Source organism: Psittacula echo, assembly GCF_963264785.1.
Source record: "Psittacula echo genome assembly, chromosome: 7".
NCBI lineage: Eukaryota > Metazoa > Chordata > Aves > Psittaciformes > Psittacidae > Psittacula > Psittacula echo.
In genome coordinates this window covers 21670325-21696562 of record NC_137740.1, presented here as the reverse complement: position 1 = coordinate 21696562, position 26238 = coordinate 21670325, and the positions used below count along the sequence as shown (strand labels likewise).

At 49.0% G+C, this 26238-nt stretch overlaps 1 protein-coding gene across 3 annotated transcripts in view; it reads left to right on the top strand.

The window, feature by feature from the left end:
* Positions 1-26238, top strand: part of PBX1 (PBX homeobox 1) — a 131441-nt gene that overhangs the window by 51408 nt on the left and 53795 nt on the right. The window contains exon 1 of one of the 3 annotated variants that reach the window (XM_080624098.1): positions 1061-1169. The exons of the other annotated variants lie outside the window; for them this stretch is intronic. Within the exon in view, the coding sequence (XP_080480224.1) occupies positions 1109-1169 (61 nt within the window). The 5' untranslated portion in view covers positions 1061-1108. Of the gene's footprint in view, positions 1-1060; positions 1170-26238 lie in introns of those variants that run through there. 3 annotated transcript variants of the gene reach the window in all.

Genomic DNA, 26238 nt, shown 5'->3' with positions numbered 1-26238 from the left:
AGGGGTTCCTTTGGTTCTAGGGTTTCCCCTTATTTCAGCTATTTTCCTTTTAAGCTGTTTCCTTCACAGATGGGGTTTCTCTTTGAGGCTGGATACGTTGTCGCTCTGGAGGTGGTGACTTTGTCCATAGCCCTGGGTCCTCGTCTGTTGGCATGGGAGGAGGGATGTCCTCTGTGGTTGTCCCCACAGCAGAGCACGTGTTGGCATCCTTTGCCCCTGCTCAGTTGTGGCCACATGGGTGACAGCGGTGGGTGTGAAAGTGCCATTTTAAAAGCCAGGTGGCTGTTTCTCAGCTCTCTCCTGGGTTATGCCATCAAGCTGGGATGAATTTTGCAAGTGCTTTTAGATAAAAGCTGCCATCCCCCATCTCTGGGAGCTGGTGAATTTGGAGCGAGCTGCCATCCATCCTGAGAACTGGGGTGCCAAAAGCTGTGCCAGAAGCCCCTGCCATCTCCAAGGCCACGCTCTTCTGGGACACATTTTGCTTTTCTTTAGTATTTCTCACCTCTGGTTTGCCCATCCCCTGGTACAGGAGGCTTGGGGAGTCCCTTCCGGAGCCAGACAGTCCAGCCCTCAGAGGTGGCGGGACTGTGGCAGGGCATCCACAGTGACAGCAGCTTGTCCCACCACCCCCTTTGCTCATCTGTCTTGGCTCTTATTGATTTAAAATGGTTTTGTAATATAATTATCTCCTCGTGGATGGGCTTTTCATTGCATCGGCTGCTTCAGCTGTGTATGTTAATGTGGAATTAGTGCCATGGCAGAGCATGCGTTAGAAGTGGGGAGAGAGGGACAGCCCCCTGCACTGGTGCTTGTTTCCACTGTCCCCCAAACTGGGTTGATTGGAGGCTGTGCTGAGCCCCTAAGAAGTGCCTAGTATCTCCTGGTGACATTGGAGCAGAGCAGAATCCAAGGGGAATGGGGATGAACCTTTATAGGATGTTGGGAAACCAGGGCCCTTTTGCACTCCAGGTTTGACATCTCAGGGCCGCTCATGGATGCTGCTGGGAGGATTTGGCTTGGAGAGAATAAGCCTGGGTGACAAAGTGACCATGGTGTCCCTCCAGTGACCTCCTGTCCTGCAGCCCTTGCTGAGCGTGAAGCCATAATGGAGCTGTGGCTTGTGGTGGCGGCTTTTAACCCTGTGTGGGCAGCCAGGACGCAGATAGGTATGCATGGAGGTAAGGAGCAATTTCACGTGCAATTGAAACTGCAAAGGGAGAGTGGAGAGAGGCACGATTTAATCACCTCAGCTGGCCCTGGGCCATGACCACCAAGGTCCAAACACCTCTTCATTGCAAGAGGTGCCAGGGGAGTATTAATTGGCATAATTCATCAACCATTTGGCACTTTGTGATGTGTTGTCCACCTAGTGTCCTCATGCTCCAGGTTGGGGGGATTTTGAGGAGCTTTGAGGCTTTTCTGGAAAGTGGGTGAAAACTGCTGAAAGTGGTTGAAAACGTGGTGTGGTGGTGGGGGTTGGTAGAAGTGCCTCCAAAACTGCCTGCAGGTGAGGAAGGCAATACTGATGGGTTTTGTCTGTGGCTCCTGGTGCATCAGACAGTTCCTCAGCAGGGTGACAGAGGGTGTTTCAAGCCCAGCCCTAACATCCTCCCCTCTGCCTTACTCCACTTGCTTCTTGAGAAGGACTTAGGACAAAAGATGCCGCGGAGGCATGACAAACCTCTCCAGCAGCATCTGGAGCTGCCTGTTTTACATGGGCCTTGTTGAGTTCCCTGGACCCGTATGGCACTGAAGATGTGAAGAGAAGTTATGAAACTTGCTGAAAGGGCAGTCTGCGATAAAGTAGAAATGTTTTCCCTGCACTGTCCTGAAAAACAGGGCAAGAGAAAGAAAAGCAGGCATCCCCTCTGATGCACCTCTCTGGTTAAACACTCATCCCACTAGAGGAAGGAATGACTCCCTGTGCAGCACAAAGGGGTAAGTGTGGCCTAAAATGGTCTCAGTGTGGGTATCACCCTGGTACGTAGAGATATTGCCGCTTTTCCCAACCACAGGAGGCATTGAAATGCAGCCAAGTTATCTTGATTTGAGCAGTTCATATCATGTCCTCTCAGTTGGGTGATAGTAGTGCAACCATCTCCTTTTCTGAAGACCTGGGAGATCGAAGGCTCGTATGACCTGAAAAGCCTCTTTTATTGGGAGAGCATGAAGGTGTTGCATGTCAAATACTTGTGTGATGTAGGTATCTCTGAGGGTTTTGGGAGGGCTATATCAGGTCAGGCTGAAAGTGTACCCGTCAGGCTGCTCTTGTCCAGGCTGCCCTTGTTGCCAAAGCCTGGTGGCAGCTGCCAGGGGAAGGAACAAGTCAAGAGTGAAAATGTTCCTCTGCTGGTGTGCCTCCCAAACTCAGGCAGTGAGCAGTTACAGACCTGGCAATTCTCAGCAAAAGTTCCCTCACCCAGCTGGGTGGCTTTTGATTTGCTCTGTGTGTAAACATTCTTGTGTGGCAGGGGACAGGTCTCCCTACGCTGTGCCTCAGTTTCTGGGCAGAGGTTGATATGCGTTTGCTCCCATTCTGGAGTGTGGTGGCGACAAGTTTATTCAAGCAACTTGAAGTCCTCCAATGAAAAGCACTGGAGAAGGACAGAATCTTATTAACTGTTGTTGAGAGTATCTGTCAGTCTTGCGTGAGGAGCTGCTGGCTGAATTTCTGCTGTCTGCTCTGTCTAGGAGAACGTAGTGACAATACTGAGACAATGAGAGTGGGGCTGTCATTCTCATGGAAATCAGCCCTTCAGGATGAAAACCTCCAGGTTTATAGGAGTGGTACATCCAGGTTGTTATGGGAGGTAAGGCTCTGTCTTGGCACGTTGCTGTGGAGGCCTGGCCAGCCTTTGCTTTCAGGCACTGGTGGAGCCATGAACATGTGCATACTATTTGGTTGGTGGTGGCCTTCCTTTTCTGGGAAGGAACTGCTAGCTGGCTTTTGAGTACTTAATGTGTCTGTTGATACCAGCCCATGGGAGACTTAAGACGGAGGTCAGTTGGCAATAACAGAGAGTTGTCATTGCCTCTGCAAAACTGATGGCTCTTTGGGGTGATGGGTTTGTGCCTGATGAGTACCTGGACTCAGTTACTTGATAAGCCTCTCCAGAACAATAAAACAAAAATTTCTCTGTGGCTATTAGGCTCATGCTGGAGCAGTGATTAACCTCTTGGCTGTCTCACACTCTGCTTTGATTCACATGCATCTCGGGATCTTCAGCCCTGCTGTGCTGAACAGGCAGTTGTGGTCAGAGTTGTAGGCACAGAGCATGCAAGTATCCATGTTTGTGATGCTGCCAAAAGAGCATGTCCTTTATGACTTGGGGAAGGAGGCACAGATAGACATGGAGGAAGAAATTACTGGGGGACAGAAAACTGTCATCCCTCAAGCCAGCTCATTGTCACCTATGTGCTTTTACCTGTTGAAAAGCTGTAGCACTGGCTTGTCTTGTAGGGTCTGACCCTTTAGATGGGGCAGTTTGTCTTGCTTGATGTGAAGCAAATCCATAGTGGATTTGGTGCTGGCAACTTGACCGTTGCAGGTGATGTTAAAACTTAAACAGGGGAAGTTTAGATTGGATATAAGGAGGAAGTTCTTTACTGTGAGGGTGGTGAGGCACTGGAATGGGTTGCCCAGGGAAGTTGTGAATGCTCCATCCCTGGCAGTGTTCAAGGCCGGGTTGGACAGAGCCTTGAGTGGCATGGTTTAGTGTGAGGTGTCCCTGCCCATGGCAGGGGGGTTGGAACTAGATGATCTTAAGGTCCTTTCCAACCCTAACTGTTCTATGATTCTGTGTGTCTTAGTAGCTCTGAAGCATGGAGATCTCCATGGTCCGAGGTTGAGGCAGAGAGGGAGAGCAGGAGTACTCCCTGGTGACAAATCTTGGTGGGATAGCACAATGTCCCTGGCAATGAAGGCCGTGTGGAGCTGACTTCAAACATCGTGTGTGGGTGAGCACTGACGATGCGCTCAGAGCCTCAACCATGCCTCTTGCTCTGCTGAAACATCTCTCCTTACTCCCTGGATGCTTCTGTGCCATCATGCATCCACATCACCGCTCAGGGTTCTTCTGCCACAGATCAGGATCTCCCAGACTCGACTCCTCATTTGGTGATGGGTGAGAACCTTGAGAGCTATCTCCTTTCCCCATCCCCATCCTGTGCTCTCTCACCCCTGTCATGACACTTAACATCTTTCTTGCAGATGAATTTGGCGGTGCCGGGCTGGGCTTTCTTGCCAGTGTGGCAACAGCCATGGCTCCCAGCTTGTTAGACTGAAAGAATGTGCCGTTTTAATTAATGATATGTAAATATCCTTGAATGGGCCGCATTTGCATATTAAGAGAGATTTGCGGAATCTGCGGAGTAATATATTTTAATTAAGGATTAATTAAAAATAATGGGAATTTCATTTCGCCTGGCAGAATCCGTTTAGATCTTCGCACACGTCTGCTCAGGAACCCGGTCGGAGCATGCTGCCGGTGCTGTGGTTTGCAGCTGGGGCCAGCCGCTGCTGCTGCTGGGTCCTGAAACCACTGGTGGAGCTGAGCGGCCGGTCCCCTTGGCCGCATAGCCTGGGTGCCGGTTTTCGGGCTGGTTTTTGATATTCTTTATGGCAAAATAAGCAAATGGCTGTGAGACACGGAACACTAGTTGTGTTGGCAATTATGTTAATAGCATGCTATTAGGCTATGATTCTATATGAGCAATTGGGGAGAAGAAATGCCTTACTGAGAGAGAATGATACAACAGACGTCTGTCTTATTGATATAGCTCCAGAGGAGCTTTCTGCGTAATTACACTCAGCCACTTTTCAGAGGTGGGGACGAAGCTGTGGCTAGGGGATGAAGGGGAGAGTGGTCCTCTGCATGTGCCTGCACCTGAGGCAGGGATGCCCTTGTGACACTCCAAGAAGGAATTTTGGTACCTGGCAGCAACAGGCTGAGTGTCCTAGTGTCTGTGGGCTCTTTGGTGTGCTGTTCTGGATGGTCTTGCAGAAGGGATATGTCCTGCATCGGTGGCCAAACGGTCACTGTAGAGCTCTGGGGACCTTAGCAGAACCTCAGGACTTGGCAGCTGGACCCCAGAGCTTGGTTGATTAAACTATAGTGATGGAGAGTATCAACAGGGAAGCCTCACAGCTTCTTTGGTGTGATGGGGTCATGCCAAGCAGGTAGACAGGTGGCTCCAGTGACACTGGCAAGGAGCAGAGGAGCTCTTGAGGGGTTGAGATGAGTGGAGAGCAGGAGGGAGAGCAGAGGAAGGGTGAGGGTGCTAGTCCCCCCCTCCCACCCGGCTTTTCCTGGCGCTAAACTGGCTGTAGCATATTGAATGCAAATGGAGAAAATGCAGTTTGTGGTAAGTGTCGGCTAATAAATAACCTCCGAGTCTTCTCCCTATCAGGCAGTGACATCCTGCATTTCTCTTCCCCGCCGCACCAGCCCAAGACATTTAATGATGTGGTTCTCCTTATGGGATGTGCTGCCCATGCTAAATATCCCCAGCCTCCACAAAATGGTGGGCAGAGAGGCCAGCTCAGCTCTGGCAGCCCCACACCTCTCCCCGCAGCCCTAGGCAGGGAGGTCGGTGGTGTGGCACCTTCATCCCCCTCTCCATCCCCAGTACTGGGCATGGACCCCTCCGCCACACTCGCCTGCGGTTGCTTGAGGATTTCATTAACTGCACAAAGTAAAAAATAATCAATTTCAGATGTTCCCAGTGTTTGTGGTAATGGTCTCTCTAACCATTCTGATTAGCTGAGTGAAATGGAATTTTTCTTTTAAATTACAGCGCGTTGACATTAGATATAGGCAAACTTTGCGTGCACAGGGGGGAGGGAACAGGCTTTTTACATTCATCCCTGTCCTTCTCCCTTCATGGCCATCACTTGACTTATCTTCCCATCACTCCTTCCCCAATCGCACCAAAATCTCCAGCAACTTCTTTCTGCTACCCACTAGACTGGGATTTTTTTTTTGCCCCCTGGGCTTTGTGAAGTGTTTCCTGCAGGGTTTGGTTGGTGGGGGTGCATTTTCCTTCTTTTAATCAATTTATGTTTTTATTTTTTAATGTCTTCCACAGCGTTTGGGACTGGGACCAGTGCTGCTGCCAGGTTGGGCTTCTTTCCCCCATCCTCCTTGCTTCTTCCCTCCATTCTATTGGGCGTGTGTGTGGTTTTGCTCCGGTTTTGCCACTCTCCCTTTTTGTTTTGTGGTTTCCTTTCAGTGCCCGGAGAGGTGAAGTCTGCAGTGAAATAGATAGCAAGAGCCGTGGCCATGTGCCCTGGGGGGCAGGCTGGGCTCCTTCCTCCTCTGGCTGTCTCTGGTATCCATCTCCTTTCCCCACACCCTTTCTGTTTCCCCAGGCTGAATTTTTCAGACTCCAAACAAGCCCACAGCAGCCCTTCCATTATTAATTTTTTCCCTTTTTATTTTTTTTTATACATTTTCCCCCTACCTTCCTTTATTCCCTCTTTCACCGGCATGTGGTGGTGGCTGCGGGTGGGTGCTGGTATGGTGCAGCCCAGCCCAGGCTTTGGACTTCTCCTTTTGATAAGCTGTCATCCTGTGGCCCCGCGCAGGGATTTGATCAGAGCGCGCTCTCGACCCCGTGGAAGACATTAAACACCCTCCCAGACCCTTTCCTCTGTCTCCATCTCTGAACCTTTCACTCTCCTTTAATGAGAATTTCTCCTAATTATTTCAGTGGCTGCAGCACAGGGACCGCAGTGTAGTTAGATCTTGATACCGGGACGTGACTGTTATGCTGATAAAGGCAAAAGATCAATAATTTAGGCCCTAGCGTTAATGGCAGAGCTGAGAGCTTAAGTGTCTGTATTCAGGTTTAGTCCTGAAGGTTTCTGGAGTATTAATGATTTCCAGAGGAATTCTCTCCCTTCCTCTTTCCTTGTGCTGCCATTGCTTTTTCCCTAGTCCTGTCTCTTTTTAAACCCCTTTCTTCTCATTTTGTTTTTTGGGTTTTTTTTTCTCCTTATTTCCCTACTCTGCAGCCATTCTGCTTTGCTTTTGGTTTGCCCCTGAATTGCCCTTACACAATTTACCTGGGGCTGTGGCAGTGTGTTAGAAAGCAAAGGGGGGAAGCGGAACCTGGGGAGAGGAAGCACTGAAAGAGGGGGGAAGGTGTGTGTAAAAGAATTATTAATTTCTTTCTATTCTGCTTTGGAAACTGCAGGATGGGCCCCACTTGAGCGGCAAGCAGCATGGCTGCATCTGGGTGATGGCTTGGGTTGTCTTCTGTAGGAGCTGGAGGTCTCCATCTGCAAGGTGCCACATAATGTGGTGGTGCAGGTGAAGTTACCTTAAGTTCCATATGGGGCCATGGCCTGGTCACCCATGCCATCCCCCCTGCCACTAGATGAGTGTGGAGGGGGAAGAGCCCCCTGAGTGTGAAACACTGCTGTGCTCTGTTGTCCTCTGTTTCCACGTACGCCTGCTAAGCCCTCACCACAGCCCCTCTCTGCATCCTTGCAGACCCGTTTTTGCTGCAGGAACTCATGTCCCTGCCCATTCACATCAGCTTGAAGGGGGCTGCTGGCAGAGGGGGAAAACGTGCTGCATGAGATGCTCTTGCATTGTGATCCCTAGCTGCTTTCCTATGAAAGATTCTTGTCCTTTGTGAAAGTATCCCAGCACTGCTTGGTGCGGGGCTGGGTTTTTCCCAGGGATGCTGGGCTGATTTGAGGTGGGATGGGGGAACAGGAAATGCATCTGCTGGAGATCCTGGTGCGCTGTGCTTTTTTCTTCCTAGTGCTGTGACCCATCTGCCTTCTTGCTTGCTGGGTTTCCTCCCCCAGGCCAGTGTGTCTGAGCTGATCCCTGGCTGTCCAGGAAGTGTTTGGAGGCCCAGGGTGGAAAGGGGGAAGTTTAAGAGGAGAGAGAGGGGTAAGAAAAATTAACCAGTTTTCTAGTGAGGCATAAGCACTTTACTTGGTTTTTTGGTTGTGGGTTGTTGTTTTTTTTTTTTTATCCCCTGAGCCTGTTAGTACTTGAGGATTCAGGAAATATTGAGTTGATTTGAAAGAAGATGACAAATGATGAAGGGAAATTGGGGGATTAAGACTGTTATTTAGCCACAAGGAGCCCTGACTGGGAAACACTGCTATACACATTAGCTGGTTAATGGGAATTTTGCCTGGGTTATCTCCATCCTGATTGGGAAAGAGAGGCTGTGAGTGCCTGGATTTCGTGTCTTTTTGTTCTGTTTGGTGCCCCAGGCTGTACTTGGCTGCAAAGGGAATGGGAAGGATTTCTTGAGAGTTGCAGAGCATCCATCTCCTCCCATGCTCCTAGACTTCTCCTGAGGATCACTGCCTCTCTGGCTCAGCATTGAGCTCACCAGGCTGCCCCTGCCATCCCTGGTCCTCAGTCTGGGCAAGAACTGGCAAAGCACCCTCAATCACTAGCAGTGTTGAGAAGTGTCTCATATGCCCTGAGTGCCACAAACCAGATAGCCCAGAGAAGGTGGAAGTACTGATTTGTGTTTTCTAAGGATGTCTTAGTAAGTGTGGGAAGCCTCACTGTTGAGGCTGTCTTTCATGAGGATCAGCACTACTCTGTGTTTTGCTTTCTTCTCTGACACTGAATGCTGTGAGACTCATTTCTCCCAAGACTCCTGGAGCTTTGAGGGGAAAAAAATGACCAAAAATGTGAGTTTCCTGCTGAAGTGGAAGCTGGCAGTACTGCAAGTGCCAGTGAGCGCTTCCTTCCAGCTGCAGAGCTGATACCTCTTCTGATTTCTTCCCTTCTCTTTGCTAGTGGCTGAAGGGTCATGCTGGCATCCAAGGGACAGCGTACTCATTTGCATAGCTGCAACTTTGCTGGGCTTGGATGGGCAGAGCAGGCTGTGGCTTGATAAACAGTTCTGTAGCTCCATGGTCCAGCTGGCTCCTCTTAGCCAGCTTGCCTTGACAGGGCTTAGCCACACTATAAATTAGTTTCAACTTATTGTAGTTACTGAAGTACAGAAATATAGCTAAGGACACGCTGGAAAAACATCTGGGCAGTGCAGAAGGGCTTGTTGGCTTTTATGTGATGGCATTATTTGGGGTTGGGAGAGAGCAACCAGAAAAGCACTTCAAGGAACATGCTCTTCAAAGAACAAAAAGGTGTTTTAATGCTGCCTGGTTCCATGCTGTTTGCAAAAATGCATGTTTGTATGTGTATGTATGCATATATCTGTATATGCACACTCGTAATTGCATATATAGGAATGCAAATGTGGATTGTGGCTGTGTTGAAGAGGTGCTCCAGGGAGTAAAGGAGCCCCATGGTTATGTTTCTTTGTGCGATGTAGGGACCGTGTGTCCCAATCCCAAATCCTTTCCTTGATTATTGAAAGAACAGAGACTGACCTTGATGAAAATGTGACCACATGGGACTCAGGACCAGTTCCCTGGAGTGGCAGGTGATTGTCTTCTGTTATCCAGGCAAGAAACCTGAATCATAGAATCAGCTAGGTTGAAAAGGACCTACTTCTACCCCAGAGCACCATCTTTGCAACCATTTCAGCTTTCCCTACTGCTTTTCCTAGTGAGTCTCCATTTATTCTCTTGGGCAGGAGGCACAACAGCCATGTGATGTTCCTGCCTGAGTGTTTCGCAGTCAGATTATGTGTTTACACCCAGCTTTTTGGGTGCCAAATTGACTTCAGTAGGATCTTCCTTATCCAGGGCTTCCTGAGGCATGTGTTGGATTTTCCTAGGCTTGGTTAGGAGGTTGATTTCTGAATGCTCTGGCCTTAGGCTGTGTGGGTCTAGTATTTGCAGAGCTTCTCTCAGGAAGCTTTAGAGAGGAGAGGACTTAAAGGACAAGTATGAGTAGCTATAGGTTTTTCTAGCCACCAAACTTGTTGTGAAGCAGGAAAGGATTCCCCAAATCTCTGCCGATATTTGTTGCGGATCGCCTTGGGGAGCAGGTATTTGTATCTGAAATGTTAATAGAGAGACTGAATTGAATTGTGTGTGCTGTCGGGGGAGCTGTAAAAGCCATTTACAAAAGCAGCCAAGAGAAGATCAGTAGAAATGCTCACAAACCCTAAAAATCCCAGTGTGATGCCTGAATAATCACCCATTTGTCTGGGGAAAGAGATTAATCCAGCTAGGGTTCAGTTTAACAGGATTATTGAACATTGGAGGAGGGCAGAAGGAGGAAGGCTCTGGGGTTTTTTGTATGATTTGAGACCATGGATCTTTCTTTTCCAGTGGCCTCAGCAGGACAAGGAAGCTTCAGGAGTTGGGGTGGCTTTGCTAGATGTCAATGTGTGAGCTGTAGTGGGACAGTTGGAATCATGGAAGTCTGACCGGGTCCTTCCCTCCCTTTCACCTTTTCAGCCAGTTTGCTTAGATGAGGAGCTTTTTGGAGTAGAGACCTTGTCTGATGGTACGTGTTCCTTGTGGGGAGCTGAAAGGGGACGTTTGGCAGTTTTTAACCCTGCCACAAGGAAATATGCATTTCATCCAACCAGCATGAAGTCTGGATGCATCTCCAAGGGGGCTGCTGTCAGGTCTGTCATGTCCATTGCAATGCTACAGGAAACATTTGTCTGGACAAGTCAAGACAGAGACATGGGGAGAATTTTTTGGGAGGGACATAGACCTTCGTCAGCCTCTGATGAAGGGTGAGGAAGAGACTTCTGATGGGCTGGATTGGTCATTCAGTACCAAGGGACAGTTGTGCCTCCTGAGCCACCTGATATTGACAAAACCCCTTTCATTTGGCATCATGCTCTAGAAGGTGTCTGGGGACAAGATGTTTGGTGCTTGGCTGCCTTGTGGCCCTGATCATGGCAGCTCTCCTATGCTCCTTTCTAGGCATTAATGTGTTTTCTTCTTAAAATAGCTTTATACCCTTAAAAACAAGGAGATGCATAGATGAGAAGGGAGACAGTGCTGCTGCCTCTACAATATTCCCACAAAGCAGATCACACAAAATAAATTGAAAGGAGAAATGTTTTTTGTAGCATTGCGTGCATTTATGTGGTGCTAGATAGGAGTATGAGTATGAGCGTGTCTGTGTCTCAGTGCATGCTTCATAATATAAAGCAACCGCAATGTCTCTACAGTGCTCCCAGAGAGCTGTTGATGTGTTGTCAGATACTGTAACTTCTTTTAAGTCTACTTTATGTAGGGTATCTTGCATATTTGGTGATCACAAAAAGAAGCAAGAGAATAAAAGTGGGAGGAAAAACAAGGTGGCAGCTCTGGCTGTCCCAGTGTGCAGCATCTTCCTCCCTGCCCTCCTCTGCCTTGGCTCTTCAGGTGAATATTTCTGAAGTCTTTTGATGGGACCTTTCTCTTTTTTGGAAGTGGGGAAACTGGTGGAGCTCCTCTCTTCCCTTTGGCTGGTGGTGTGTTCAGGGAGGGGTGGGATAAGCAAAACACTTGGCATTCACAAAGGCATTATTTTCCTGTTTTGCTTTTTCCATGCATCTTAACCCACAGGTTGTTTACAAAAAAAAAAAAAAAGGGCTTTCCACAAGCAGCATCACCTCTTACAGACACGTGAGAGTAATATGAAGTGTTTTCTTTCCCACCACTCTTTCTTCAGCCTGTTGTGCTCTCCTCTGCTCTGCAGCAGGACCCCATGTCCTTTTCCAGGCCTTATTTGCTTGCCATTTTCCCACTCCCGGATGTCCCCTCTCTCCATGGCCCTGCCTCCCTTGCTTCCTCCACTGTGCAGTTTCTGCCAGCTCTGTTTTTTCAGCAGTGCGTGTGGGAAGCCGAGGGCAAGGGATGGAGAGAAGACACAGCTACCTGCATCCATACCTGCATTTCCATGGGGAATGCTTTGAGCATTTTCTCACATATAGCCTCTGCATCTCCAAAACACTCTTCAGTGGTGCAGGCTACCGACAGGCAAAACTGCCCAAACAGTTGAAGCTGCAAGCTGGTTACCCTAGAGTGGCATGTGGATTGGAAGGAGGTACATCCTCACCAGCACATCTGGTTTCCTGTCCTTGCAAGGCAAGCTCTATGGACTGGGCAAGCTGTTTTCTAAGTGAGGTCTGTCTTCTGGTGCCAGACTGAGAATCCTCCCTGTCTCTAAGAGACTGATCTGCAGCACCCCCTGGGAAAAGAGCTGCTGCTGTTGTTATTTAACAGGGATACAGAGGTGGAGGCTGAGGAACCCTGAAAGACCCAGGAATCTTCCAGATGTCCTCCTTCCATCTCTGGCACATCCCGTGGTTCATCATAGCTACAAATACTCATCGGAGCCTGTTCTCCAGGAATGGCATTTCCCAACATGGGCTGCGAGCCTTTCTCTGGTCATACATGGGATGACTGAAGGCTGCATCCCAATGCAAGCAGCCAGGTAGAGCTGCCTCTTTCCTAATGTCTGGTCTTTCTTAAGTCATTTAAACAGCAAATAAACTCCAGCAGGTTCTGCAGAAATGTGAGGTTAGGGCTCTGCTTGTCCGTTGCTTCCCCATGTCAGGGCTGTGCTGAGCCAGGGATGAATGATTGGGAATCAACAAAGTGTTTAAACACCAGAATTGAAATTAATGTCCTCTCATTGCTGGTGAGGCTGCCAATACATTACAGCAAGCACCTTCCCAAAGTGAAATGAATGTTTGTTTATCCTCATGAAATATACATCAAAACGTGGTGGTGGGAGAGGCTGCTAATGAGGGAACCGGCCAGCTCTCCATTAATTCCCGGCTGGGAGCAAATACCGCTCCTTTCCTCTTTTCTTTCCTCTCTAGGCCTTAGTTTTGAAGCCTAACCTGTCCGCAGCTGTGTACCCAAAAGCATTAATATGGCTTTAATGAAAACTCCGGTTGATCTGTCCAAAGATATTGATGAGTGGTCCTCAATCGTATTAATCTTCTCATCGCGGGAGGAAATGAAGGTGGTGAGCAGGGCCGTCAGGTGCCACTGGAAGAGGAGGGTGCGCTGGGAGCAGGGAAGCCACTGCTGCCTGGCCCTACCTCTGGTGCTGTACCTTTTCCTGGCTTGTGTTGAGTTTTACAATTTTTTGGTCCTTCTCGAAACTGGAAACAAAGCACCCGCCCCTCGGCTGGACTGCACACCACAATTCCAGGCCGGTATTTAACATTCAAATCATTAAATTTCCGCCAATAAATCCATTATTGTTAATTATATTGAAGGGGCTAACGATCCGTTGACAATATTCCACCATAGATTTCCATTCGCGTCGAATGGACGCCTTGCCTTCAATCCCTGCCAGGGTGCGTTTTGGGGCGTTCCCCCTCTCGTTTGCAGCTTTCTCAGTGGAGGGATGCCCCTGCCATCCCCTTCTCCCTGAGCATAGGCTGCTCCTCGATAGGAACACACTACACTTCTTTATGGCTTATGGCAAACTGCCTTGATTACTTCTACTGTTGTACCCATTATGTGAATTAAATATGTATTCAGTTGCATGCTGCTTGCGTTGTTATTGCAGGGTGACATATGGTAGTGACTCAATTAGAATGAAACTAGCATTAGATAACCCTTCTGATTACATGCATCCCAGCTCGCTCTGCAGCCTAGCTGCTGCTGCCACCACCGCTGCTTTGCCTGATCTCCCGTTATCGGTGGGCCACAGGTTTCATTAGCTGTTACCATCTCCAGAGGTGGGCTTTAGCATGGCAAGAGGAGGGTGTGCAGGTTGAAGTGAGGGCGTATGGGTACCATTGCACTACCCATAGCTGAGCTGGCCTTGTGGCCTCATTCAAGCAGGCTGTGGGAGGAGGGGTGCTTGCAGTGATGTAAGAGTGCTCCCAGCAATGCAGGGATGCATTGCTTCCATGCCAGGCCTCCCCCATGGATTTCAGTTACAACCCTCTTTACCTTCCCTTGGCAGTAGCGCCAGGGGTTTTCAGATCCTAGAAATGCCTGAGAGTGTGGACCACCCCTGAGCCCCAGACAGGCGTGACTTGATGGGTAGCACTGTGGCAGAGCAGCCCCTTGTAAGCAGCCATCTGTGCCTGGGTGAAGCTTGCAGTGTTTGAGGATGTCCTCAAAGCAGCAGCAAAAAGGGCTTTGGTTTGGTACCCAGCTACTCCTGACTCTGGTAAGCAGCACCAAGTTTTCTTTAAAGGAAAGAGATCAAATGGCTGGTGATTTTATGTTCTTGTCTCTTTGCCCCTGTGGAGTGAGTGCCTGGTGAGAAATATTTTGACAGGGACTGGGCATTTTCTCCTCTGCTAGGTGGTTGTCGGGTTGCAGATTGCAGGGTGGTGGTGGGTGGCTTTGGCACTGCTGCCCTCTGGTGCGCACCACAGCCGCTCCATGGGTAGCCCGGGGCTCTGAGCCTGGGGTGCCCAGGAAGGCTGTGTTTGCTCTAGCTTGAGGATTTTCTGCTCTCTCAGTTCCCTTCTTCCCTGCAGAAACCAGCCAAAAATCTTATGTTTCTTGAAGCTAGAAAGGATGGATTTCCCTGACCCCATGCACCACTGCTTTGTCATTTCTGGCTTTTGGAGGACTGCTGTGGGCACAAGTGGAAGATGCTGCTGGTCCTGCCAGTGAGGCTCTAGCCTTGAACTTTGGCAGCAGCAAATCTGGAATGTTTGGTTGTTCCACAAAACAGCCAGACTATCTGTATCTATCCACAGGGCATTGCTTCTCCCCAGAGTTTGGGAGCCCTGCTCTCAAACCCTGAGCTTTTACTTTATAGCTTTGTAAACTGTTTGTCAGCAGATCCTGATGCGAAAATAAATAGGAAATGGGTTAATTATACAAACATGCTTGGGTTCCAGAAACAATCTCAGCCAGTGAACTGTTTGCAAACATTTCTTTCCAAGGGCTGCTCCCCAGTCACGCTGTGATTGCTCCCAGCGCCCAGTTTCTCCTCTCATGTTGGGCAAAGGGAGGAAATTTTTGTAAATGGAGTACCAGCAACCATCAGAGAGCAAATAACACACTTCCTGGTGACAGAGCTTAGCTAAATACAAATTTTATCTGGGTACGTATATAGCTATTGAGGGGGATATTTATGAATGGAAAATAATACAGCTTGACAAAAAAACCGCATTTGTGTGGGGATTTTTTTCCACATCAAAGCCTGGAGTTTGGTTTGCACCTTTCATTGCTCCTTAATTCTTTTTATTGCTCTTGCATGTTCTCCTTGTGAGCATGCCTGCATAAGGGTGTGCGTGTACACATGGGCCTGCATGCATATTATGCTGTCAGGTCTCTGCAGGAAGCTTTATTCTTGCTTTTGCAAGTGGGAAGTTTCTTTTTCCAGTGAAATAAAGGCCCTTCCTGGCAGAGGACTGTGGCAAAGATAGTTGCTTCTGGAGTCCTAATCCTTTAACCTGTTCCAGACGGTAGCCCAAATTCCATTAGCATCCTTCCTGGCTCACGGTTTTCTGAGTGGCTATGGGGGCTTTGCAGCAAAGCCCTGCTTGTGGTGCAGAGCACAGGCAGGGTCTGGCCAGTGAACCTGATCTGTGGTGGGTGCAGTGTAAGCTGCCCCTCTCTGGGGAATCTGGGGAGGATGCTCAGATGCTAACGTCCATCTGAGTTTTCGAAATTTTGGGTGCTTGGCAGAGCTCAGTGCAGACATTGCTCGGTGGTCCCTCCTACAGAGGTGATGCCTTGAAGTAACACACACTTCCTTTTCCAAAACTGAAGCTTTTCTGATTGCTTGGTGCGTTTTCTTCCTAGAGTAGGGTTTGCAGAGTGAGCTGGGGAGCTGGCATGGGGCTCTCAGAGCAGGATCCATCCCTTTATTGCTTGCCTTAGTATTGCTTATGTTGCTATCGGCTAGAAAACCGTCAGCTCATACAGATGACTGACAGCAGCCAGCGTCAGCCCTTGGCAGGTATGTAAACAAAAGAGGGAACTGTTTTCTGCTTGCTCGTTGCTTTTTTTTTTTTTTTTTTTTTTTTAAATATTTTTACTTGAAGGAGTATGGATGCAGGGTGGTGTAGCCCCATCCAGGGCTGGCAGTGGACCTGTGATGTTAAGCTGGAGGGTGTCACCTTGATTCCAGAACTGCTTGACACAAAGGGACTGAGGAGATGAGTAACTGGGGGGCTGCGTGGACTGTTACCTGCTCCCTGTGTTTTCTGAGTCCTCCAAACCTCTCTCTCCTCTGAGCATCCCTTCTGGCCCTTGCATGCGTTTCCTCCTCATCTTTCTGCCACGGGTGGGTGCGTCCCTGCTGGTTTCCGTAAACTGCCTGCTGAGCACAGCCCCCCAGTCTGCAGGGCTGTCAAGGGCTGTGTCTCTCTCAGATTGATTGGAAAAGTTCTTGTGCATGTATTTATTTTTTTTTCTCCCAGTGAAAAACACCACCTGAGCAGGTCTCTGTTTGCCAGGCCTGTGCAGCTTATGCGGAAGGCAGGCAAGCTTGCACGTAGGGACTTAAACACCAACATAGTCCTATGAAGGAAAAACAAAGATGTTGATACAAGTGGAGGTTTTCTGCTTGGTTTTCACTTTCTAAAGTGCCAGGCAATTTCTTAAGGTGGTTCTTGTTGTTGTAGTTATTATTTTTAGTATTAGGATTTGCTGGCTTCACTTATTTGGGTGCAGTAACCCCTTCACCCTCCCTACCACTGGGTGCTGGGGTCACCCGTGCAGCTGCAGAAAGGAGCAGGTAAACCTTGGAGCAGTGGCGATGTGCCTGATTTTGACTCCAGGGAATTTCACAGGAGTGAAAGGAGGTAGAAAACACCATGAAGCCGCTAAGCCACGAGATGGAGTGGATTATTTAAGTGGATTAGTGATTTCTGACCTGGGGCTGGTATGGAGCAGATGGGGTTTGGCCTGCTGCAGGGTCTGTGGGAGGGTTATGGTGGGTGACGGTGGGTTGAATCCTCCACATCCAAGAGCTGCAGCCTCTCTCCCCCAAACAGCCTCTGCAAGCTGCCCAGCCCATTCCTGCCCTTGGGTGTGGGCAGATGCCTGCCTGCCTGCCTGTGCTCACCCTCGGCTGATGAAGGCAGACTGGTGTTGAAGAGGAGCTGGGAAATGATCCCCTGCCTTCCCCTCCCCTAAGCCACTGTGTCAATGGGGAATACTGGCACATGGTGAGAGGGGTGAAGGGTGTCGGGGGGAGTAGGCTTCTCCTTCCTCTGCATGGGAAGTGCTGTGCTCATCTCTGAGGGTCTCCCAGCCCTTCATTTGGGTGGGAAGGAAACTCCTGCTAGTCTCTCTGCATAGTACATGCCTGCACTTTCTGCCCTTTCTTTCTTACTCCCCTTTTTTTCCCTTCCTTTTTCTTCCTCAAAAAAAAAAAACAAAACAAAAAAAAAAAACCACAACAAAACCAAAAACAAAATAAACCCCCAGCAGAAAGCAAGCTGTGATACTGTCGGGCCTGGCGTTGATGTTATTTATTTTCCTCAGTTGCTGCTCTGGAAGCCCGGAGTTGACAGAGCGGTTTTGTAGAATAGAAACATTATAGACTGTTACTGTCAGAGTGTTAAATGTGATGGATAGAGAAATACAGGGAAGGGAGGGGACTTTACACTAGCCATGTCTGCCAGCGAGGGTGCTCATGGGAGAATAAACCATCCGCATATAAGAAATGAATGAGGTAATGTGGCGGGAGGTAATGGACTCTTGCAACAGAGATGTGCCTTGCTGGCTGGACTTAACCCTCGCCACTCTGCTGCTGGGATGGGGTGGAATGTGGGGTACGTGCTTTGCTTGTCTCTGGCCCTGTAGGATGCTGAGGTGTGGTCGGAAGAGCCAGGCTGTCCCTGTGAAGTGAGGAGAGTACTGGCCAGGTCTCTGCAGGCCCCCATCCTGCACAGCAGTGCTTGCTGGGCTTGCCACAAGCCCTGAAGGAGCATCTTCATGGTGAGCACCAAGAGATTTATTTATTGCTCATTAGCAAAGGCACCTGTGCTGCTTGGGAGGTGCAAATGGATGCAGCTTTCAAAAAGCGGCAGCCCGATGTTTCATTTGAGGTGGTTTCAGGTTTGGGGCCCTTCTAAGTGTGGGTGCAGAAGTCTTGGGTGCTCAAATGGTGAGGTGAAGAGCACAAGCTTGGAGGGGGGTGGAAGAGGTGGCCTTCAACTTGGTCTTTCCCTTTCACTGGTGGCAGAGGTGATGGGAAGCTGAGGGGCTTCGCCTTCGTTTGTGACTGTTTGCACAAGGTGCTATGCTGGGGTCCAGAACTGTAGCCCCATGGTGTTGGTGCTTGGTTTGTACTTTAGACATCGTTTCTCATCATTGGAAGGGGAGGGTTGGGTAGGGAGAAGCTGTGGTGGTTGGTGCCCTTCCATCTCTGTGTTTATGTCTGGAGAAGGCAGGCTGTGTGCATGTTTCAACTCTTCTTGTGGTTCACGCTGATGGGTTTTTCAGTCATCCACTTAACTATCAAATTGTATTTTGAAGGCTAATTAGTGTTTGGTACTTGTTTTGCTCTCTCCTCCTCACGGAGTGTCTCTGTAGCTCCCCCACAGGGAGACCCCATGGGCAGTATTGCCTCCTGCCTGCAGGACCACAGAATCACAGAGTGGTTTGGGTTGGAGAAGGGACCTTCAAAGATCATCTGGTCTCCCTCCCTGCCATGGGCAGGGGCACCTTTCGTAAGATCAGGCTGCTCAAAGCCCTGTTGAACCTGACCTTGAACTGTTCCAATGATGGGGCATCCACAGCTTCGCTGGGCAACCTCTTCTAGTGTCTCACCACCCTTATCGTACATTTAGTCTTTACATCTGATTTAAATCTACCCTCTTTTAGTTTGAAACCGTAACCCTGTGTCCTAGCACTACAGGCCCTGGTAAAAAGTCTTTCTCCATCTTCCTTACAAGGATGATGGGCTTGCAGTGGGTGAGAAGCCTCAGGGCGGGGGGCAGCCTAGATGTGGGGCATTGTGCAGCCCTGGCAGCGCTCACTGCCCCTGCCTTTCATGCATCACTAGGCGTCCGGCCTGAGTGCGCAAAGTTTGTCCTAGTCAGTGTGTGTGAGTAATTAAATTACTTCCTTGTGCATTTTACCCTCGCTGACTTTTACCCATCATCTCATCTCCAGCTCATGGAGCTTCATTCACACATCCTTGGAGGAGTGTTTCAGCATTTTGGGGTACTTGCTAACCCCTACTGCTCATGTTTTCCTCAAACCTGCTGCTTATGCTCATCAACCTCATAGACGCATGGCATTATTGAAAAAGCCATTTATTTTTACTCTTTTCCACATCTTAACCAACCCTTAGTCCTTGCTTTTGCTGGGAGAAGAGCTACATTTGTCAGGCGATGAAACCTGGGGGACTCCAAACAAGGCCAAGTGTGCTTTGTGCCTTCTGTTGCTGGGTGCGCAGCAATTGTAGTAGATTAGTGAGGTACAATTTCTTCTTCCTTACGGGCATGGCTAGTTAATCTCGGTGGTATCATGTCCATCTCGAGGCTTTATCCTATCTATTTATCATCTTAGCTGGTACTGAAGTGAGACTCACAAGTCAGTGAATCTGTGGCTCATCTCACTCCATTTTTTAAAAATAGGGTATGACACTTTGTGTCCTCTAGTGTAATGAGAGATTGAGCTGCTAATGAAAATATGCAATCATTTTATTTCTGAGTCCCTGCAGAACTCTTAGGCAGGTATTACCTGGTCCTGGTGACTCCTCATTTTTCATTTTCTAAGCGTGCTTTACCATCACTTCTTCTGACATCTCAATCTCTGATTGAGTCTCATCTTTGCCACCTGAAAGATGGCCCATGGTCAGAGATGGCGTGGTGTTGGGTTGCTGAAGGCTGAGGGCTGTGATTCCCTGCATCCACCACAGCAGCTCCTCCAGGGATCAACTCTGCGTGGATGATGGCAAGGGCCAGGCTTGCTGTACGTCTTGTGACAAAAATCATCCTCATCTTGGTTTGTGAGCTCCTAGATAGTTAAAAATTGCTACCACTTAAAGCATCATCTGTTTGTGAAACGGATGAGCTTGAGGAATTTCCTTGTATTTGCCTGCTGCTTCTTTGGGGTCTAGGTCAGATTTCTTTGGGATACAGTGAGACTCCCCAAAATGTTTCTGTTCAGGAGGCATCTGGGTGTGTTGGCTCCAACCACTGGACCTGCCCTTGCCTTCAGGCAGTGGGGGAGAGGCAGAAGGAGCCACTCTCAAACCAAAATCTCTTTCTTATGAAAGAGCAATGGGGAGATGCCATCGATGGGGCCACTGCCTGCCCCACAGGTGGAGCCTCAGTGGTCTGTAGCTGTGGGGATGTCAGCATTCCTGTTTGGTGGCAGCAGCTCTTATTTCCTGGCTCTATGAGAACTGGTCCACAAATCCACTTGGATTTGTTTGTTTGGGTTGGGGTTTTTTTGGTTTTTTTTTTTTAGCTTTGTGCTCCTAATCAGCTTGATTTGGTAAACAGCTTCTATCACAGCACGTCACAGGAAATTTATTCCTGGGTGCTGTAATCTGAAGAAAAAGCAGAGTGAAGGACCTCCAGTCACAGCCATGCATGCACGCAAAAAGTTAAGTATTCTTGCTTTCGCTGACAGTACAAAGGTGTCATATACGAGAAGGATTGACACAGACCAAAGGGTCTTGTGGGAAATATGATAATAACTATAAAGAAGACAGATTATTCCCCAGTTGCCAACATTCAAACCTTTTTACAGTCAGTTCAAACATATAAAACTTTATTGCTGTAGCAGAAAGGGGAACAATTTCTGGTTGCACAGCTTTCCCAGGGCTGGGTTTATACTGTCTGTGTTATTGCTCTATAGTGGCATTTTAAAGTTTATTGAACAAGACTTTTACAATTGAAGGAAGTATATAAAACTGTAAATTTATTAGATTTTTCAGGATAAGTGCCCTTTCTAGTTGTGCTCAAGAATTCAGAGCTACGAGAAACTGCTAGTTACAAGACTTATTAATATTAAAGACTGAGAGAGCGCACATTTTATACCGTAACTGATCTAAAAAATAATATTATGATATTACTGAAAATCTGAGCTGTCACTGAGTAGGGTGTGTAGAGTGTTTGTATAGTTTGTGTATGTATAAGTAGTCCGTATCTATGTGCAGATACGCATATATGTATGTGTCTGGGTATGTCTTTGCAGGGGTGTGTGCGCATGTGCTGGATGAGGGTGTGTGCACATATAATATGTGAACAGACAAGCACACACGTGTGTTTGAGCATATATGTATATATGAATGTGTGCTCCTGTGTAGTATATTATTTTTATATGGATTTATTTCCTATATTGTGCAGTGCCTTCTCGTATGGAGTCTTAGTGCACATGTAAGGCTTTTAGGTGATGTGGAAATACAATTAATAGGGTGCCTGGGTGGATGTGATGGTTATATCATGCTTGGTTGTGTGTGGTGTTCATGGGCCTCTCATTTTAACTCATATATGAAGACTTCCAGTATCTAAACCATACAATTTATACCGTGTTCACCCTTCACCTGATATTTTGTGCCTAAAACCAGTGAGCACGTGAGTGATGGTGGGATGGCGGTTTCCAAAGGGCTGTGTGCCTGTCCCCATACTCTGCTTTTTCCTTTGGGCTGTGGCCAAGTAACACTGATCATAAATTTGCTGGGACCAGATTTTCTGGTTGGCACGTATGCTCTGGGCTGCTTATGCAGCAAAACCAGGCTGCAGTGCTGCTGGAGACAGCCCTTGCAAAGCTCATCCTGCATACAATCTGGGGAGAGACCTGCTCTTGAGGGGTCCCTGCTATAGGTTTTCTTTTTCCAGCTTGAGAATGATTTCACCTAAATGTGTGACTTGAATTAAAATAACTCATAAATCTGCTCTTCTACCCGCTGTGTGTAGAGCATTGCCTGCCCACCACGGTGGCTGGTGCTGCTGGGAGGCTTGGGGGACATCTGAGAGGGTTTTGTTCTGTGGTGGCATGTGCACTGGGGCAGAGGCTCTCCTGAAGCGTCTCTCACCAGGGCTGGTGGCCAGGAATACATCCTCCAACTCAGGAGGAGAGCCTTTCTCCACCACTTTGCTCTGCTGGTCCAGCAAAGACACAGAAGTAGATGACTTCAACTTTGGCATCTGTGATGGCAACTTGCAAGGGGCAGCGGGTGCTTTGGAGGCTGAGCAGGAGCAGGCAGGAGCACCACAAACAGGCAGTGAAGGCAAGGAAGTCAATAAGCCCTGAATCTTTTATGAGACTTTGGATATTCTGATCACAGCTCTGCTTGCACCGAGATAGGAATACAGATTATCTGAGAAAGCGTCTGTGACTTGAAGCTCAGTCCTGGGTCTTCCTAAGGTTTTTTAGCTTGTCTCCCCATATTAACATTTTGCTGTTGGTTTTTAGGGGGTTTCCCTTTTTTTCCCTGCTTTTTCCCTGCAGAGGGGGATGAAGCTCAGGTGCAATTTCTGGGAGCCAGGGCTGGCTGGAGAAGAAAGTGGCAAGAATGTCAGTGCAGCTAATAGGGCTAACAGCCTTATCCCTGCATATTGTTAACAAAACCAAGCTGCAGCACTGCACGCCATGAGTTGGAAGAAAAGGAAAGCCCTCAGATCCCTTGTAATCCTGCATTGCGCAGCACAACGGTGCCGGAATTGCAAAGGTTCTCACTGAATTCATTTTGGGTTTGGAGAGAAAAGGAGAAACTAGGAAAAGAAGGAGGGTAGGGAGGAAAAAAAAAGGGGAAAAAAAAAAAAAAGACCCCTGCACCGAGATGAATTTATGCCTGAGCTTGTCTTGGGAATGCAAATGTGTTTAAGACTCTCTGAGCTAAACCACCCCTTTTGAAAAGAAGGAGGGGGGAAAATGGGGGAGAAAAAAAAAGTATGACACAGAAGGGACACCAGGAGAATGTGAAATGAGGGTTTGCTGCCCCTCCTCCTGTGCCCTGCCTGCTGCTGAGCTGGCACACGGGCAAGCAGCAAGGAAACGCTGGGATGCTCCATGGAGGGGGGGACCCATGAGCCTGGGTGCCGTGCTCTCTGGTGGGGACCCATCACTCTACCTCCATTCACTGTGACTTTGTGCTTGCTCCCCACCACGCCACACCACACCAGTGTGGCCATAAGCACATCAGGTGTGACATGGCCAGATTCATGGCACTACTACCGAGTGCTCATTTTCTACCTGCAGAGATAAAGAGGATGCTGCCTGCCTGCTTCTCTTCAGCCCCGTGGGGACTGGGCAGGGCTCTCCTAGCACTGCAGGGATGCTCACAACAAGGGTCTACAGAGTCGAGGGGAGGAGGACAGCAGGGAGAGCAGAAAACTGGCTGCGAGCAGGAGGGAGGAGGGATGCAGGAGGAGATGTGAACCCACTGCCAATTGGGCAGTTGTGTCTCTTGTCTGGAGGCTGCTGCTAACCACTCGTTACAATTAAAATGAAGTGTCCGTCAGCGGCTATCTTCGCTGTGTGGCCCATATGTTTCTGAGCTGATACTGTCCGGATTATTCTGTTTGGGAGAACGATAACGGCTGTTTATAACCTTGGCAAAGACTGAGCCCTAATCAGGCTGGAGCACATTTTCACCGACTGGCTGATAACGGGCTGTTAGCTGCCTTATCGCTGGGGAGAGATAGGCCAAAATAAGCAGATCTGTGAGCACAGGAGCCCAACCAAGAGGCGTATACTATGGCCTGGCCTTTATTTTTAGATGCTCTTTTCTTTTTTTTCTTTCTTTTTTTTTTTCCCCCTCCTTTTCCTGGCTGATTTCAGAGAGAAAGGGGGATTATTTCAGCAGAAGGGGAGGGAGTGAGCTGGTGGGTTTTGTTCACATCTGTAAATGGGGTAGCAAGAAGAGTGTGCAAAAACAGTGCAGAGGTGTTGCTTTGCTTTCCATGTGCCCCTCAATTTACCCCATGGCCCCACCCTACACCTCTGAGGGCATTTCTGTCTTTGAGTAGAAGGGTGTGAAAGTATGTCTGTCCTCCCTCACAGCATCCTTCCTTCTCTTGCTTTCTGCTCACTTCATCCTCTTTTCTCTGGGGCTGGCTGTCCAAAAAAGGGCAATGGGCTAGTTTTGGGGTGGAATTGGTTTTGTGTAGAGGAAAGGCATTTTGAAAGAGGGCATTTCCTCTGAGTTTTCTCCAAAAAATGGGATTACATGGAAAAGAGGATGTGTGGCAGCAAGACCTGGGTATTCCTGCTGCAGACACCATGTTGGGCCAGAACATCTTGAAATTACATGCAGCTGGATACCTAATGAGCCCAATTTACCCAAATGTGGCCCCTCAGTGTGGGTGGCTAGAGCATATTCCCAGTGCTCATTGGTACTCGGCTATTCCCAGCAGCTGGGTTAACCTGGTGCTGTGCAGGTGTGTGATCCCTGCCATGCCACCCTCTTTCTCAGTGTAGCCACAGTCTTGCTCCATTGTGCCTGTGTCTCTCGAATCTTCCAGTGGAAACGGTCCAGATCTCCCAGTGCCGCTCCTCCCTCCCTCCCTCCGCTGCTCAGGCTCTGTACTCTGCCTTGAAGTCTCAGGCAGGTGTTCAAATAAATAATGCAGCTAAAAATACCTTTTGGCAGCAGCTGGGAGTTGTTGCGAGCGGCACTGCCGGAGTGGTGGGAATACAGCATCCCGGCTCTGCGGGCAGGTGCGTCTGCATGCTCTGGAAAAGTGAGAGCAAACACTGTGGGGACGAGGGTCTGTCTGCCTTCTGGGTCCACCATGGCCCCACTGACAAACCAGAGCAATGATTCGGTCCTCCTTGGCTTTGAAGCAGGCATCGCTTTGCTGAAGTTGGCTTTCAGTGGAAGGATGCAGCCAGCTGCATCATAGCTAGTGGAGAAGTGTCATGGTTGCCCTCCACTCCAGCTGCATCAGCAGGCATTAGGAAACAATTGTTTGTGCTGTGGTAGCATCTCAAGCCATTTCCCCTTGGAAAATGGTTTGCAGGCTGGATTGTGCAGCTGCCTTGGGTGAAGGATGCTGAGCTCTTTCCAGCCATCTTCAGATACTGCAAGAGCACTCGGCATCTCAGGCTTTCAGTCCAGTTCACTGGAAGTTGCTGTTTTAAATCCCTCTGCTGGCTGCCCTTTCCTGGGGAGACATCCCAGCTGAAGGTAATTTCTGGTGGCTTTGTCTCCTCCCTTTACCCACCTGGACCTGGACCTGGCAGCCTGGATCCCAGTGGGTACAGCAGGCTTCATCTCCACTAGCACTTGTCTCCTGGCTCTTCTTGGAGACCTTTTGAGAACTCCCCTGGCAGCAAATAGTTGTACGACAGCTTTAATTATCACAACAAGAACATTGCTGGGGGCAGTTGGCCACAAATAAAACTGACCTTGGTTTTCCCTTACCCAGCTGACAGCAAACCCTTTGCTGCCGGTCAGAGCTGCTCCCAGTCCAATGCACAGAGGAGGAGGGATGCTAGCCTGCTTTTCTCCAGTGCCCATCCGTTTTGGGGGAATGCTGGCCACTTTCTGTATCAGCTGTGGACTTTTGGTGGGTTGTCTCAGCTTGGAGAACAAAATGTCTTGTTAATGAGCCACAAAACAGCCTTGCCAGAGTGCAAAGATAGGGATTGGGTAAGCTAGGAATATTCCTGAGCTACATGCTTCTCAGGAGGCTGAGACCTGGTCCTGCTCATAGTGCTGGCGGTAGCCTGTCAGCCCTTAAGTACTGGCTGCCCTTGCTTCACCGTCCTCTCTAGGAGCAGGGTAAGGTGCTGGTGGGGCTGGCATGGTGGCTGAGGGTCACCCGTGGTCTCCGTGATGCCTGGGTAATTCTTGAGTCCTGCAGTGCCCCTGCCTCATTGTGGTTTTGGCCATGGCTCCTTTTGAGGCCTGAAAAGATGAAGCCAAATGGTGTGCTGGAAAACCTTCCCGATTCCAAGGGAGATGCTGTCTAGGAATTGCTGGCTGCCTTTACACGCATTTTGGGTGTATTTGGCCTGTTGTGACAACAGAAGTGCAAGCAAAGTGCACAATCAGCTAGGGGTTGGACAGCTTTTTGAATGAAAACATGTTTCAGCAGTTGTGTGGTGGTCCAGCTATGGTATAGTGGCCTAGTGCCTGCCCCCACAAGAGCAACCACAGTGACTTATCTCAGTCCCCAGGGCTGGGCCTTTTGCTGTGGCTCAACAGCCTGCTGCCGGCCCGTGAAATGCAATCAGAGCTATGCGGATGCCACGAGCCAGGGCAAGCTGACTCTTCCCATCTCATCCCACAGAGAACAAACAGAGCTCAAGGTAAAGCACTGAAATTTCACCGTGACCTTTTCTTAAAGCATTATAATCAAGTTGAACGTTTCCAGTTGTCCCACTAATGTTTGCCCCATGGGAGAAGGCATCCTGCTTTGAGGGAGGATGTTTGTGGTGATGAGCACGCCTGCCCTGGGAGCTCGTGGTGCTGGATGCCAAATGCC